This window comes from Martes martes, assembly GCF_963455335.1.
Source record: "Martes martes genome assembly, chromosome: 1".
Lineage (NCBI taxonomy): Eukaryota > Metazoa > Chordata > Mammalia > Carnivora > Mustelidae > Martes > Martes martes.
In genome coordinates this window covers 195,999,685-196,014,001 of record NC_137888.1, presented here as the reverse complement: position 1 = coordinate 196,014,001, position 14,317 = coordinate 195,999,685, and the positions used below count along the sequence as shown (strand labels likewise).

The 14,317-nt window shown below is 51.4% G+C and overlaps 1 protein-coding gene across 1 annotated transcript in view; it reads left to right on the top strand.

Moving 5' to 3' along the window:
* DNAH1 (dynein axonemal heavy chain 1) overlaps nucleotides 1-14,317 on the top strand; it is a gene marked incomplete at both ends in the record, with an annotated part of 71,924 nt that overhangs the window by 15,113 nt on the left and 42,494 nt on the right. Inside the window, 9 exons of the mRNA XM_080816185.1 lie at nucleotides 6,694-6,851; nucleotides 7,845-8,056; nucleotides 8,719-9,017; nucleotides 10,353-10,503; nucleotides 11,402-11,595; nucleotides 11,690-11,915; nucleotides 12,428-12,547; nucleotides 12,922-13,004; nucleotides 14,117-14,258. Of these exons, the coding sequence (XP_080672311.1) occupies nucleotides 6,694-6,851; nucleotides 7,845-8,056; nucleotides 8,719-9,017; nucleotides 10,353-10,503; nucleotides 11,402-11,595; nucleotides 11,690-11,915; nucleotides 12,428-12,547; nucleotides 12,922-13,004; nucleotides 14,117-14,258 (1,585 nt within the window). The remainder of the gene's footprint in view (nucleotides 1-6,693; nucleotides 6,852-7,844; nucleotides 8,057-8,718; nucleotides 9,018-10,352; nucleotides 10,504-11,401; nucleotides 11,596-11,689; nucleotides 11,916-12,427; nucleotides 12,548-12,921; nucleotides 13,005-14,116; nucleotides 14,259-14,317) is intronic.

Genomic DNA, 14,317 nt, shown 5'->3' with positions numbered 1-14,317 from the left:
GAATTTATTTTATAGGACTTAATTCACTTATTTACATTCTTTTTTTTTTTTTAAGATTTTTAACAATTTATTTATTTGACAGAGAGAGATCCCAAGTAGGCAGAAAGGCAGGCAGAGAGAGAGGGGGAAGCAGGCTCCCCGCCAAGCAGAGAGCCTAATGTGGGGCTTGATCCCAGGACCCTAAGATCATGACCTGAGCCGATGGCAGAGGCTTTAACCCACTGAGCCACCCAGGCACCCCCACTTATTTACATTCTTATTGATAAATATGTTTAAGGCTAATGAACGTTCTTGTGGTAACCTATTTAAAAATAGTCCACAGATTCTGATATGTAGTATTTCACTTTTTTTTTTCATTCCAAAAATCTGATTTGTATTTCGCATTTCTTTAAAGAATAGTTTAATGTCAGGTTTTACAATTTTGCATATGAGAAGGACTTGTTAAAATTCATTGTTAATAATTGCTACTTTTATCACATTGAGATCAGAGAATGTTATTTACAACATTTCTATTCTATAGAACTTGCTGATGTTTTCTCTGTGACCTAATATATAATCAGTTTTTTGCTGAATATTCTGTTTTGCACGTGAGAAGAGGTATATCCCCATAGTTAGGGTATAAGAGTTTTATATATACATGTATTCCAGAAAAGTCTGTCTTATTATGTCATTTACTTCTAAGATATCTTTACTTATTTTTGTCCACGGAGAAGAGTGTGTTGTATTATCATTATTAATTGCAGCTTTTAGCATTAAAATGTGTTCTTGATCAGGTCGAAGGCTTTTTGACCAGAATTTTACTTTGTTTGATGTCAGAATTGTAACTTGACTTTTGTTGTTTCCATTTTCCTGATATATTTTTGCCCATCCCTCCATTTTTAGCCTTTCTGAGTTAGTTTGTTTTAGAGAGGCCTCTTGTTATCCGCATATAGTCAGGTCTTACTTTATAAGTCAAATTAAAAATCTTCTTCTTGTAATAAGTGAGTTAATCCCATTCGTATTTATGGATAGAGCTGCTGTGTTTGATCTCAATTCTGTTTCCTTCTTTAAGTGATATAGTTTCTTTTTTCTTTCACTTTTTAATTTCTTTATTATTATTTTTAATATTTTATTTATTTATTTGGCAGAGAGAGAGAGAGAGAGCGCACAAGCAGAGGGAGAAGCAGGCAGAGGGAGAGGGAAAAGCAGGCTCCCCACCAAGCAAGGGAGCCTGATGCAGGGCTTGATCCCAGGACCCTGGGACCATGACCTGAGCTGGAGGCAGATGCCTAACAACTGAGCCACCTATGCGCCCCATTAATTTTTTTTTTTTAAGATTTTATTTTTAAATAATCTCTACACCCAACATGGGGCTGGAACTCACAACCCCGAGATCAAGAGTCCCATGATCTTCCAACTGAGCCAGCCAGGTGCCCCTCACTTTTTAAAATTTCTTTCAGCATTTGGGCAGATTTGTACCCTATTTTAGTGGTTTCTTTTGTAGTTAAGCCTTTTATAGTGGCCCAGGTCCCCTGCTTTCTTATTTAAACTGTTAATATCTGCTTTGTCTGTTTTTAATGTTATCCTTCTACTCCCTTTGATTTCCTTTGTAATACTCTTGATTTTATTCTACTCTCCTCATCCCTTTCTCCCCCCCATTTAAAAAAAAATAATTTATTTATTTATTTATTTATTTATTTTAGAGAGCACAAGCAGGGGGAGGGGCCAAAGAACAGGAAGAGGGGGGCGCCTGGGTGGCTCAGTGGGTCAAGCCTCTGCCTTCAGCTCAGGTCATGATCTCAGGGTCCTGGCATTGAGCCCCGCATCGGGCTCTCTGCTCAGCAGGGAGCCTGTTCCTCCTCTCTCTCTGCCTGCCTCTCTGCCTACTTGTGATCTCTCTCTGTCAAATAAATAAATAAAATCTTAAAAAAAAAAAAAAACAGGAAGAGGGAGAGAAGCAGCCTCCCCGCTGAGCACACAGCCTTTTGCGGGGGCTCAATCCCAGGAGCCCACCCCCCAACCCAAATCATGACCCGAGCCAAAACCAAGAGCCACTCAGACGCCCCCTCCTCCCATTTTTAGTTGCTTTTTTCTCCTTACTATTTTAATATAATATTATTCCATTCTCCTCTCTTTGTTTTTTTTTTTTAATAAATTTTAGTGATTGATTGATTGGATGCTCTATGCCCGACATGGGGCTCAAACTTACAATCCTGATACCAAGAATTGTGTGCTCCACCAACGAACGAGCCGGCGCCCCATCTTTGTTTTAATCTTAAATCTACAATTAAGTTGACGGTGTATACCAGATTTTTTCCTGAAGTTTCTCCTATCATCTTGCAGGGGAGGAAGAAACAATCCTCTTTTCTTATACTTTTCTAGGTTCTTGGCTGAGGCTCTGTAACAAAGACGGATTAGCAAGAGAAGAGCTTATAAATTTATGTTTCCCTTGACATAGAAACTTTTGTAAGGAAATGAAGATCTGAACAGATTAAACCTATGCTAGGTTTGATGAAGGATGGAAGGCTGTGGGAACTGTGGCAAGACAGAAGGATATGAGCTAAGGGTAGTAAACTGAGGAAAACAGCAAGACCTCTTCATTGGCATTCCTCTTGGTGTCATTCCATCTTGGAGCTAAGGATGCCCTTTCCTCTGGGTATAAGGAGGACACGTCTCTCCTGAGGATCTTATGACCTGCTTCAGGGAAGCCGTGTCTCAAATTCCTTCAGTTTAAAACATTCAATATGCGAAGATGCCATTTTGGGGAAGTGTGTCCTGAACCCCATCCATGTCTTGGTTGGGTGAAGCTCTTCTTCTAGTAGATTCCTCACCAAGGGCTCAAGAGTATATTGTTCCTAGAGTTCCTGCATGTTTAAAACTTGACAGACAACTTGATTCAATATAAAATTCTTGTTTCACACTGTTATTGCTTGAGGGGTTTTTTTGTTTGTTTATTTTGTTTTTAATGGTGCTCTTTTGTTGCCTTGCTTTGAATGCTGATTTTGAGAAGCCCGATGCCAGTCTAACTCCCTTTCCCTTGATTTTCCCTTGATAAAAAAATGAAAATAAATCAGTTGATTTTTTTTTGGCTTGGGGACCTTGGGTTTTTTTAAATTTGTTTTTAATCTTTAAAGTCTAATCATTTTACTAGAGTATGTCTCATATGAAGTCTCCTATGTCAAGGGAAACATAAATTTGTAAGCTGTTCTCTTGCTAATCCATCTTTGTTATAGAGCCTCAGCCAACAATCTAGAAGAGTAAAAGAAAAGAGGATTGTTTCTTCCTCCCCTGCAGTCAGTTTTATGTCATACTAGTATGTACACTAGTATGTACACTACGTACATCATACCAGTATGTATGACATACACTAGTATGTCATACCAGTATGATCATTCTGGGTCAGTTTTCATAAGTACCAAATGGGCCTTTTAAAAACATAAATTGAGATATTCTTTATTTCTGGAATTTTTCTTGGATTATAGTTTTAAATATCTGTTCTGTTCCATTCTCCTGTTTTTCTTGATCAGATTCCCTTATATTTCTCTCTCATCTATCATTTATCTTGTTTTTTCTTTAAATTTTATTTAAGAGAGAGAAAGAGAGAGAGAGAGAGAGAGAGAGAACATGAGAGGGGAGAAGGTCAGAGGGAGAAGCAGACTCCCCACAGAGCTGGGAGCCTGATGTGGGACTTGATCCTGGGACTCTGGGACTATGACCTGAGTCGAAAGCAGTGGCTTAACCAACTGAGCCACCTAGGCTCCCCATATCTTGCTTCTTCTTTACCTATTTCTAATTTAACCATTTCTGCCACTTTTTAACTGTTTTTCCCCTCATTTTCATTTTCTTGGTTATATTCAGGTCTTTCTTCAATGTACTTTATTACATTTTTTATTTGACTCTGTTCTTCCTTATGCACCTCTTAATTTTGCCTCCATTCCAGAGATAATTTTGTTTCTTCAATTTTTTCCCTGAGTTCAATGAAATAGCTTTCGTTTCTTCCTGTTATTTGCCCATTTCTGTGTTTTGGTTGTGAAATTCCGATTCAAGGTGTTTTTCATATGCCCAAACACTTGTTTGAAGATACTTAGTTTGGTTTGAAGTGCTGTGCTCATTTTCTTCTGCTTTGTCTTTGTTTTTTTATTTGAGGGTTGGATGAGAATTTTGTTCAGGTAGGTGGATATTCATTCTCTCTCTCTCTCTCTCTCATTCTCTCTCTCTCTCTCTCTCTCTCAGTAGTTTCATGCAAGAGTCGTCTACTTTCTCCCATTCACTCCTTGGACTTGGGATGATTTACAAGATTCCTAATTCCAAGGCGCCCTCTTCTGTTAGGAGAGCAAACCACTTTTTTCCTCTTTCTAAGTGGATAGCTGTGGGTTGGGTTGTCTTCCCAAGTTGTTTGTTTTTTCTTACCTTGCAGGACTCCAATTTTTTACTTTTGCTTCGTTTCCCTTCACCCTTCAATCTCCAAAGTCCTCCTTTTCTTTCACCTTCCCTCTCCTCTGTCATGAAGCCTTTCAAAGAATGTTACCGTGAATGAATGCACAGAAGTCCCGTCCTTGTCCAAGTGCTCTGAGTCTCCCAGACTCACAGTCAGTGTTTTTCCAGTTAGGGTGGACTTTCTCTCTTTCTGACAGGACTTCAGACCAAGCTTGGGGCTACCCCTCTTTCCGCAGACTGACCCCATCTTCCATGCAGGCTGGCAGCAGAAGGGGGAGCTGCAACTTGCTGGGAACTGACCATTGTTTTTCGACTTAAAGATAATGTGAAGTTTGGGCATTTCCTTTGTGCTGGGAATGCTAATGGCATGGGTTTGGTAGTGTTATTTGTCCTGCCTTTTCTTTTTTTCTTCCTTCCCTCTGTCTTTTGGGAGCATCTGGGGAGGTTGGCATGGATGTGGCCATTCCCTTGGTTGTCCAGAATTCCATTTCTCAGGTTTTATATCACTGAGAATGTTTTGGGCTCTTTATAACAGATACGCTGGGCTCAGATCGGCTTAGATAGCAGGAAAATGCACAGCTTTGCTAACTAGAAATCGGATGCAGGACATGCCAGGCTCAGTGCGTGAGGACTCTTGTCTCTGATGGGAGCTGGCTTCATCCCCAGGTGGATGGCAGCAACAGTTTCAGAAGCACAAAGTCCAGATTCCACTGGGTCCTGCCCTAGATTGGATTCCCTTGAAGCTGGGCTTGTTTAGGGTGATTCTTGTACAAATGATATATTGACAGAGTCCTCCCCAGAGACATCTAAGGGAGGCGGCAGGATATAATGGAGGCAGGTTGCTGGGCAGAGGTGGCGTTTTAGGAGAAGTATAGCCTCTGATCTCACAGGGAACTCTGGAGCATGAACAAGACCGCAGAATTTGTCCTGAGGAGGATGGGACAAGGGGGATCAATTTTCTAGCTCTGTTTCAGTTGTTGATTTTAACCGGATTGTGTTCCCACTCCTGAGCCAATTAACAGTCTGATCCGTCTGATCACGACTCGCTTAGACAGGTGAGATGACCCCAGAGCTGGGGCATGTCAATGTCCCCTAAGTCAAGTGAGAAAGGAGAGAGTTCTAGAACACCAGGAAGGTGCAATGAGGAGGAAGTGGACGTCAGGCAGGCAAGCAAGTCTACCTCTTGTGCCAGGCGCAGGGGCGCAGCAGCGAACACACCCACGAAGGGCCTGCCCTCATGGGCTTTCAGTCTGGCCAGGGAGACACACAAGGAGAAAGCAAGGTGATTCAGGGCTTTGACAGATACTCTGGAGACAAAGCAAGACAAGGGAATAGAGATGTTGTGGAGGGGACTCTCCCGTCAAGAGACGGCCTCACTGGGGTGGTAACATTTGAGCTGAGTGCTGGAAAAAGTAAGGAGAGAAGAAGATTCTGGCTGGGGAAACAACAGTGAATGAATGAAAAAATGCCCTCGGGCGGTCAGGATCATTGAGCCAGGGAGGCACTTTGGCTCAATGGGGCGCAAATGAGGCTGCCCTCATCCAGAGGGAACAGCGTATGCAAAGGCTCTGAGATGAGAGCTCAGAGTGCCTCCAGGAGCCCAGGTGGCGCTGTCTGTGGCTGGAGCTGGGGTGGGGGTGGGGACAAGAAGGTGACCCGAGAGGAGAACGGGGAGGCGCTGGTCGCAAGAAGAGGTTTCGCTCATCCTAGGATGCAGGGGCCCAGGATGGATTTTTAGCAAGAGAAGGATGTGCTCAAACTTGAGTTTTGTGGGGAGTGGACTGGAATGGGCAGGGATGGTGCTTTGCTGGGATGACACAGGGAAATGAGAAGCAAAACAGGCAGAGTTGGGCTGGCACGATGGGGGCGGGGGCGGGAGGGTTTGACACTTAAGAGGCAGGGGAGGGCACCTGGGTGGCTCAGTGGGTTAAAGCCTCTGCCTTCAGCTCAGGTCATAATCCCAGGGTCCTGGGATCGAGTCCCGCATCGGGCTCTCTGCTCAGCAGCGAGCCTGCTTCCCTTCCTCTCTCTCTGCCTGCCTCTCTGCCTACCTGTGATCTCTGTCTGTCAAATTAAATAAAATCTTAAAAAAAAAAAAAAAAAGAGGCAGGGGACAAGGGTGATGGAGGTTAGCGGCTGGGGCCAGGCAGGAGGTGTGCCCGTGAATCTGGAGGGGAAGCCCCAAACACATGCCCGCAGGTCGATGGCAGGACAGAGTGGGCCCCAGCCAGCCCACAGCGTGGGGGTGACTCCCCTGTCCCCCTTCCCCATTGGCAGGGTTCTGGAGCACCTCAGCAGCCTCTCCAGAGAGGTGAACCTGGACTATGAGCGCAGCATGAACAAAATCAACTTTGATCAGATTGTCTCCTCCAAGCCCGACACGTTCTCCTATGTGACCCTGCCTAAGAAGGAGGAGGAGAAGGTGCCCAGGCAAGGTGAGGGTGGCTGGACAAAGGCAGGCCCCAGGGCCATCTGCATAGCCAGAGCCCTCCCGCCCTTCCTGTAAGGTGGTCTGTAAACCCAACACTCCCAGCACTTACCCTGCTGCCTCCCCAGCTGCCTAGGGCTTGGGGGAGGGGAGTGGGGGTCCACGAAGGCTCTTCTGGGGCACCTGGGCGGTGCAGTCAGTTGAGCGTCTGATTCCTGATCTCAGCGCAGGTCATGATCTGAGTCGTGAGATCCAGCCCCAAATTGGCTCCACGGGCATGGAATCTACTTAAAATTCTCTCTCTCCCTCTCTCTCTGCCTATCCCCCCATCCCTCTCTCTTAAAATAAATACATAAATAAAATCCAGTAGTCTGAGTAGCACAGAAGGAAGCAGGTCATGGGTTAGAAGTGCTGCTCAGAAGTGGACAGAAGGGCTCTGACGGTCTGAGGGACATTTGGCAGCGGGGGGCATGTGACATTGCCGCAGCCCCATTTGACTCATGGCAGACTGCATCTTCAAGGAGGGACACAAGTTCCCCCAAGCCCTCCTTGCTTTGACTTTCCAGATGCCTGTGCATTTGATTTCCTGGACTGAGCTGCCACGTGTGGGAGGTGTCCAGGAAGCTGGGGTCAGGGGTGTGGACAGTGGGCACTCTGAGGGTCCTGGTGCCCACATCTCCTTTGCGTGGTGCTGGGTTATGTGCAGAGTGGGCAGAAGTGAAGGGGGAGAGGGTCTGTGGTTCTCATCTACTTCAAACGGGTCAGGGACGCAGAGGGGCCTGGAGGGGATCCAGAGTGGGCAGCTTGCTGTGAAGCTGCAGGGCGGTGTCGGCAGGCCATGGGAAGAGAGAATTCTGGGGCGGGTGTCTCTTTTGGAGGGTGGGTGTCTCTTTGGGAGGAGACAGGAGTTGTATCTCTCCATCACTACCTGTAGGTCCCTCCTAGTCCCTGGTGTGTCCCAGGCCAATCTGACCCTGCCCTCCACCCCCCACCCCTGCAGGGCTGGTGAGTGTTCCCAACTACCCCTTCCGGGAGCAGAAGGAAGACTTCACCTTTGTGTCCCTGCTTACACGGCCAGAGGTCATCATGGCCCTCAGCAAGGTGCGGGCCGAGTGCAACAAGGTGATGGGCATGTCCCTGTTCCACTCAAACCTCTCCAAGTACAGCCGCCTGGAGGAGTTTGAGCAGATTCAGTCCCAGACCTTCTCACAGGTGCGTGGGCATCTGGGGCTTGGAGGGCCACACGCAGGCTGGATCCTCGGAGCTGACTGGCCAGCAGTGAGGCCGTGAGCTCCTGTTTTTAAACCTAGACCTTGTGGGAGGCTGGGGGTTGCCCAGGGGGATGGCTCATCCCAGAGAGGAGAGGAGAGGAGACCCAGGGTAAGCTCCCTTTCCAGTCACTTTCCGTCCAACCCTGGCGGCTTCTGAAGCAGACCCCTTGTCTTGGAAAGGAGAGCAGGAACTCCACATAACTCCACATACCCGCTACGGATGGGTGTGTGACGGAAGAAGGGTATAGCCTTGTGGGAGACCATCACCAGGTGCTCCAGGAAAAAACTCCCCATCCCTGTTTCATTTGGTGTGTCTCTCTGCTCATTGGCTGTGTCTCCATCTCTGTCTCTCCCTTAGCTGGGGGAAAGCCCTGCTTCTGCTGCCCCTCCTCCCTCCTTCCTCCAGAGGTGCCCTGGTCCCCAGGATCACAGGAGGGTGTTGGTTGTGGGGATCGGCAGTCAGTTAGGGCTGCGGGGGGTCCTTCCCTGGCCATCTGGGTCCTGAGGCTGCCCCAGCACCCTGGTGTCTAGGGTCCCTGAGTGTGGCGGCTGTGGGCAGCAGGTTCCCGGGGGCCCACCTGATGCCACCCACGGCCACTCTAGGTGCAGATGTTCCTGAAGGACAGCTGGATCAGCACGCTCAAGGTGGCCATGCGGAGCAGCCTGCGGGACATGAGCAAGGGCTGGTACAACCTCTACGAAACCAGCTGGGAGGTGTACCTCATGTCGAAACTGCGCAAGCTCATGGAGCTGCTCAAATACATGCTGCAGGACACGCTGCGCTTCCTGGTGCAGGACTCACTGGCCAGCTTCTCGCAGTTCATCAGCGACGCCTGCTGCAGCGTGCTGGACTGCCCTGACCACATGGTCTGGGGTGACGACCTCATCAACAGCCCCTACAGGTGGGACTGGCCGAGCGCAGGTGCCGGGTGGCCAGATGGGCAGGGGTGGGGGGAGTGGGGAAGCTGGGACCAGGATGCCCAGCACCGCCAGGTCTGGCCCTGGCCCTGGGGGCCAGGGATTGTCCCACCAGCTCTGACTTGCACGTCTCTGGGTGACCTTCATTTTCTCCACCAGTCCCTGAGTTACTCAGTCAAAAGAAATATTCTTTGAGCACTTGTCATGGACCAGGTGGGGCTCTAGGGGAACCAGAGAGGCAGGACTCTTGCTCTCATGAGGGATAGGCAGCAAGCCAGTGAATCAATAGATGGTCACTGCCAATGTTTGCAGGGGCTGTGACAGACCAGGGTGGGGCAGGGTACTCTGCCAGGGGGTCAGGGTCCTCTGAGTCAAGACCTGAGATTGAGAGGAAAGATGCCAAGGAGATGTGAGGGAGAGGCACTGGGTTGAAGGCCCAGCACATGCAGAGGCTCGGAGGGGAGGAAGACCTTGGGGCTGTCAAGGGTGGAAGGGCCAGCAGCTATGGCTGGAGTGGGGAGGGCTGGTCAGGACGATGTGGGAGAGGTCGCAGGGACAGGCCAGATCAAAGAACCTCTTGGGGTCACAGTTGGAGGCTAGATTTATTCTAAGTGTGGTCAGCAGCCATTAGAGGGGAGTTATAACCTGATTAAACAAAGCTCTGGATTTGTGGGAACAAGTGAGGCAGAAGGCAAGTCAGACCAAGTTTCCTGCCATTGTCTAGAAAAAGGATGATGTGACTGGGACTCGGGAGGGGTGCAGATTTGGGGTGGTGCCTGGGTGGCAGTGCTATGGGCCTGGCAGCAGGAGGAGGGGAGGGGAGGAGGGGAGAGGAGGAGACAGGCTGACTCCCGTGGTCCACCGCTAGCACCGAGCCCTGAGGGGAGCTCAGTGTTTGAGATGCCCATAAAGGCAGGTTGGATGATGGATGGCAATCCAGAGTGCAGCAGGGAGGACTGGCTGGGAAGCTTGAGGGTTGTTGGCGTGTAGTGGACATCTGAAGTCAAGGATGGTGGCCTCCCAGGGAGAGCGTGGGTGCCTCAAGGACCTAGGGTCTGGCTGACCTGCCCTGATGATCTCAGGACTGCCTGGTTGTCTCCCCAGTACCTGTGGACCTCTGGGCAACTGGCAGAGTTGGAGTAATCTTTGGCTGCTCTGTGTTTTTCGGGAACTCAGAGGTTTCTAGAAGGAGGGAGGAGACAATTCTCATGCATGGAGAAGCTTGAGAACCACCGGGCTGGCAGGAAGGGCAGAGGGCTAGATATGCTGCACACAGGCCTCCTTGGGCACCTGCCCACAGTCAGCCTATCACCCGACAGGCCCCGGAAAAATCCCCTCTTCATTGTGGACCTGGTGCTGGATAGCTCAGGGGTGCACTACAGCACACCACTGGAGCATTTCGAGACATCTCTGCTCAACCTCTTCGACAAGGGCATCCTGTCCACGCATGCGGTGCCCCAGCTGGAGAAGGTAGGCCACAGCTCAAGGCCCGGGGCATCTGCTGGCCTGGGTGCTTGTGGCTACCCAGCCACAGGCCAATGGGATTAGGGCAGTTCTACTTGATTTCAGGCCTCCCACCTGGCCAGCAGAGTGCTCAGACCTTCAATTCTTGAACAACTCCCTTAATCCTCACCACAAGCTGTGCTGGGAACCATTAGCATCCCCATTTTGTCATGCCCCAAGAGGGCACAAAGCGACTAAGTGTCAGACCTGCGACTCGAACCGGGCTCATTCTCCACCCCTGCCACAGCTGTTCTGGCCCCGATTCCATCCTCCCGATCCCACCCAGCTCCCGGCCTCTCTCTTCAGATAAGATGTGGACAAAGACTGACCGTCACACTCAGGACCTCTTGCCAGAAGTCCCCACTCATCACACACCTGGTTACATCTCACTCCTCCCGGCCCAAGAGCTCCTGGAACTAGTCTCCTTTTGTCTTCCTTACTGGTTAACCAGAGCCATCAGTGACCCGGTGGCCTTGTCTGCTCCTTTCCTGGGCTCTGGACTGAGTCAGGCCCGGGTATAGGAAGACACCGCCCTTTGGTGGGGCTCCCGGGGCTTCCAGTCCTATCTTAGTCCACAAGGTGCTGTCAGACACCACAGCAAACCCTCTCCCATACCCTCCCCACACTGTCTGTGACTGGTCACACTGCGGCCCTGATTCCCACCACGCTGTCTGTGATTGGTCACGCTGCTGCTCCGACCCTCTGCACGCTGTCTGTGATTGGTCACACTGCTGCCCCCCCCCCCCCGCTGCCTGTGATTGGCCACACTTCTGCCCGCTCAGGCTTCGGATCCCATCTCCAACCTCTCTCCTGGAGTGACTGCCCTGTGGCTCATCCAGCTCTCCCCCTGCCTTTGGCCCTGCAGCTGGTGATGGAGGACATCTTTATCAGCGGCGACCCCCTACTGGAGTCCGTGGGGCTCCACGAGCCACTGGTGGAGGAGCTGCGGGCTATCATAGCCAATGCTGTGCGCAAGGCCATGATCCCACTGCAGGCTTATGCCAGGGAATACCAAAAGTATTTGGAGCTGAATAACAACGACATTGCCACCTTCCTCAAGTGCGTGCGTACATCTGAGGGCGTCTGGGTGTCGGTGTGACCCCGGGCCACCCACTTACACCCTCTGCCCCTCGTGTGTGTCCACTGTCCACAGAGACTACCAGACGCGTTGCCCGACAGCCTTGGAAGTACGGGAGGTGGTGCTCACCCACCTTCAGGAAAAAGAGATCCTGGACAGCTCACTGCCCAGCAGTATCATCATTGGGCCCTTCTACATCAATGTCGACAACGTCAAGCAGAGCCTGTCCAAGAAGCACAAGGCCCTGGCCACTTCCATGCTGGACATCCTGGCCAAGAACCTGCACAAGGAGGTGGACAGTGTAAGTGCCCAGCCACCGACATGCATTCACTCTCACATCCACGGTGAGCTCCCATGAATAAGGTGTCCCTGGGCAGGGCGAGGGCTGTCTGCAGATGCCCAGGCCAATGGAAGAATCTAGAAGTCATCCTGCCTTGACCCCCCCAGCCTGTTTAAGGGGAGCTGTCCCATATGGAAGGTCTAAGGAAATAGGGGCTGCTACCTCTTTCCCTAGACTTGGAAAGACCTGGGAATCTCTCCCAAAGATGGGCCATTTCATGGAGCTGGGTGTGTGTGTGTGTGTGTGTGTGTGTGTGTGTGTGTGTGTACGGGTAGGCTTAGAAGTCCCATGCATGTGTTGGCCGGGCACAGGAGGCTAGAAAGGCCTCAGCTCCCCAGCAAGTCAGCTGCAGGATGTGGTAGGGTGGGGGTGGTTACCTGTCAGGAGACACTGGGATCCAAGAAGGAGGAGCAGGCCCCAGGAAAGGACAGGGAGGGTACACAGCCTCCCTAGTGCCCTCCACCCCTCTCCAGATATGTGAGGAGTTTCGCAGTATCAGCCGCAAGATCTATGAGAAGCCCAACAGCATCGAGGAGCTGGCTGAACTTCGTGAGTGGATGAAGGGCATCCCTGAGAAGCTGGTGGGGCTAGAGGTGAGACGGGTCTAAGGGGGACTGGGGGCTTGGCCCCGGGGACAGACAGTGGCTGGGAGATTAGGAGCCAGGAGGCTAAAGGAGAGGTAGACACAGAGGATAAGGGGGTTGGGAGGTTACAAAGCTGAGTGCATGGTGGAGGTTCAGAGCCATGCTATCTGGGAGGCCAGGAGGGTGGAAGGTATAGGATGGGGGCTGGCAGTGGGAGGTGTGGCGGCCTTGGCCTTTGGAGCCCTGAGCCCAGCGCTGCCGTGCATCCTGTGCCTCTTCCCTAACTCCAGTCCTCCCTCTGTGGAAGAGAGCCACCTTTCCTTAGTGTTCAGCCACTTTGGGGGTCCCACACACGCAGCTCTCATTACCACCTGTCCGTGCAGGAGCGGATCGTGAAGGTCATGGATGACTACCAGGTCATGGACGAATTCTTTTACAACCTCAGCACAGAGGATTTCAATGACAAGTGAGTGGGGGCTTGGTCCCCCTCCCAGAGTGGGGGGCAAAGAGGTGCTGTGACACATGGCTCACATGGCTGTGTGTTCACACCAGAAATGCCACCCAAGATGTCTGAGACCGCGGCTCCACATGGGCCAGGGCCAGGTGGCTGGTGGTGCAGAAGGAAATCACTGGAGCCTCTTGCCCTAGGGCCCCTGCTGCCCCTTCACTCTGTCTCCATTCTCTAAAACATTGTCAGCCTGACACACACACGTTTGCACGGGCCTGGAATCCCCTTTGTGGGAGGGGCCCTTTGGGATTCTTGGGAGCATGGAGAGGAGACAAAGCTATCCTGGTGATCAGTGGGGGGCAGCACTTGTCCCCACCCAGCTCAAGAGCCTTCTGAGAAACAGCCTTAGGTTGGGACTGCCTTACCGAGGCCTCCAGAACCCCTTGCCCACCCTGCCTCACAGGCCTGGGGTGCCTTCAGAATGCTGAGGCCTGGGAGAGGTTGGCGCAGTCTCCTGGGATCCCTGCCAAGAGCCCCAAGGCACTGGCTTTACAGGGCATCCTGGTACTCAGGCTGGGCCTCCCCCAGGGTCAGCATTCCTAGGCCAGATGCAGGCAGAATCCCCAAATTCTACAGAGTCCCCCCATTAGCCAGCAAAGGGAGTCAGTCTGATATGAAGGAAGCTGGCCTGGCGGCCTTGTTGGTCACCGAAGAAGTGCAGACTAGAGGCTGTTGCTTTGCCTGATGGGAGGTGAGGCACCTCCAGACCCCGGAATGTAAGAGGGGAGTCTAGCGTTACCTCTCTCATTTCCGACACTGTTCCCTGTCTTACCCCGTCATTGCACTGGGCACCATGGGCCAGCATCTCCCTGGATGCCCACCGCAGCTCCCAGACCGCAGGGGAGGGATGGGCTCCCCAGCCAGGCAGGCCCACATCCCGACCCTGATGGTGGCAGGGGCTGCCTCCAGCTCACTTCTACTTCCGGGTTGCTCGACTGTGACTGGTTCCAGCTGCCGCCTGGATTCCCCCATTCTCCCCTTCACCCTGGGTGCCCCTGCCTGGCCGGGCCACCCCATGATTTCATCTGCGACCTACCCCTCCCCCGCAACGCCCACCCCATCCTCTCCAGGTGGGCTGCTAGCAACTGGCCTTCTAAGATCCTTGGGCAGATAGAGATGGTGCGGCAGCAGCACACAGAAGATGAGGAGAAGTTCCACAAAATCCAGATCATGGATCAGAACAACTTCCAGGAGAAGCTGGAAGGGCTGCAGGTGGGGCTGGTTCAGGGCTCTGCTACGCCTCACTCCCCACCATGCGCTCTGGGGCCAGG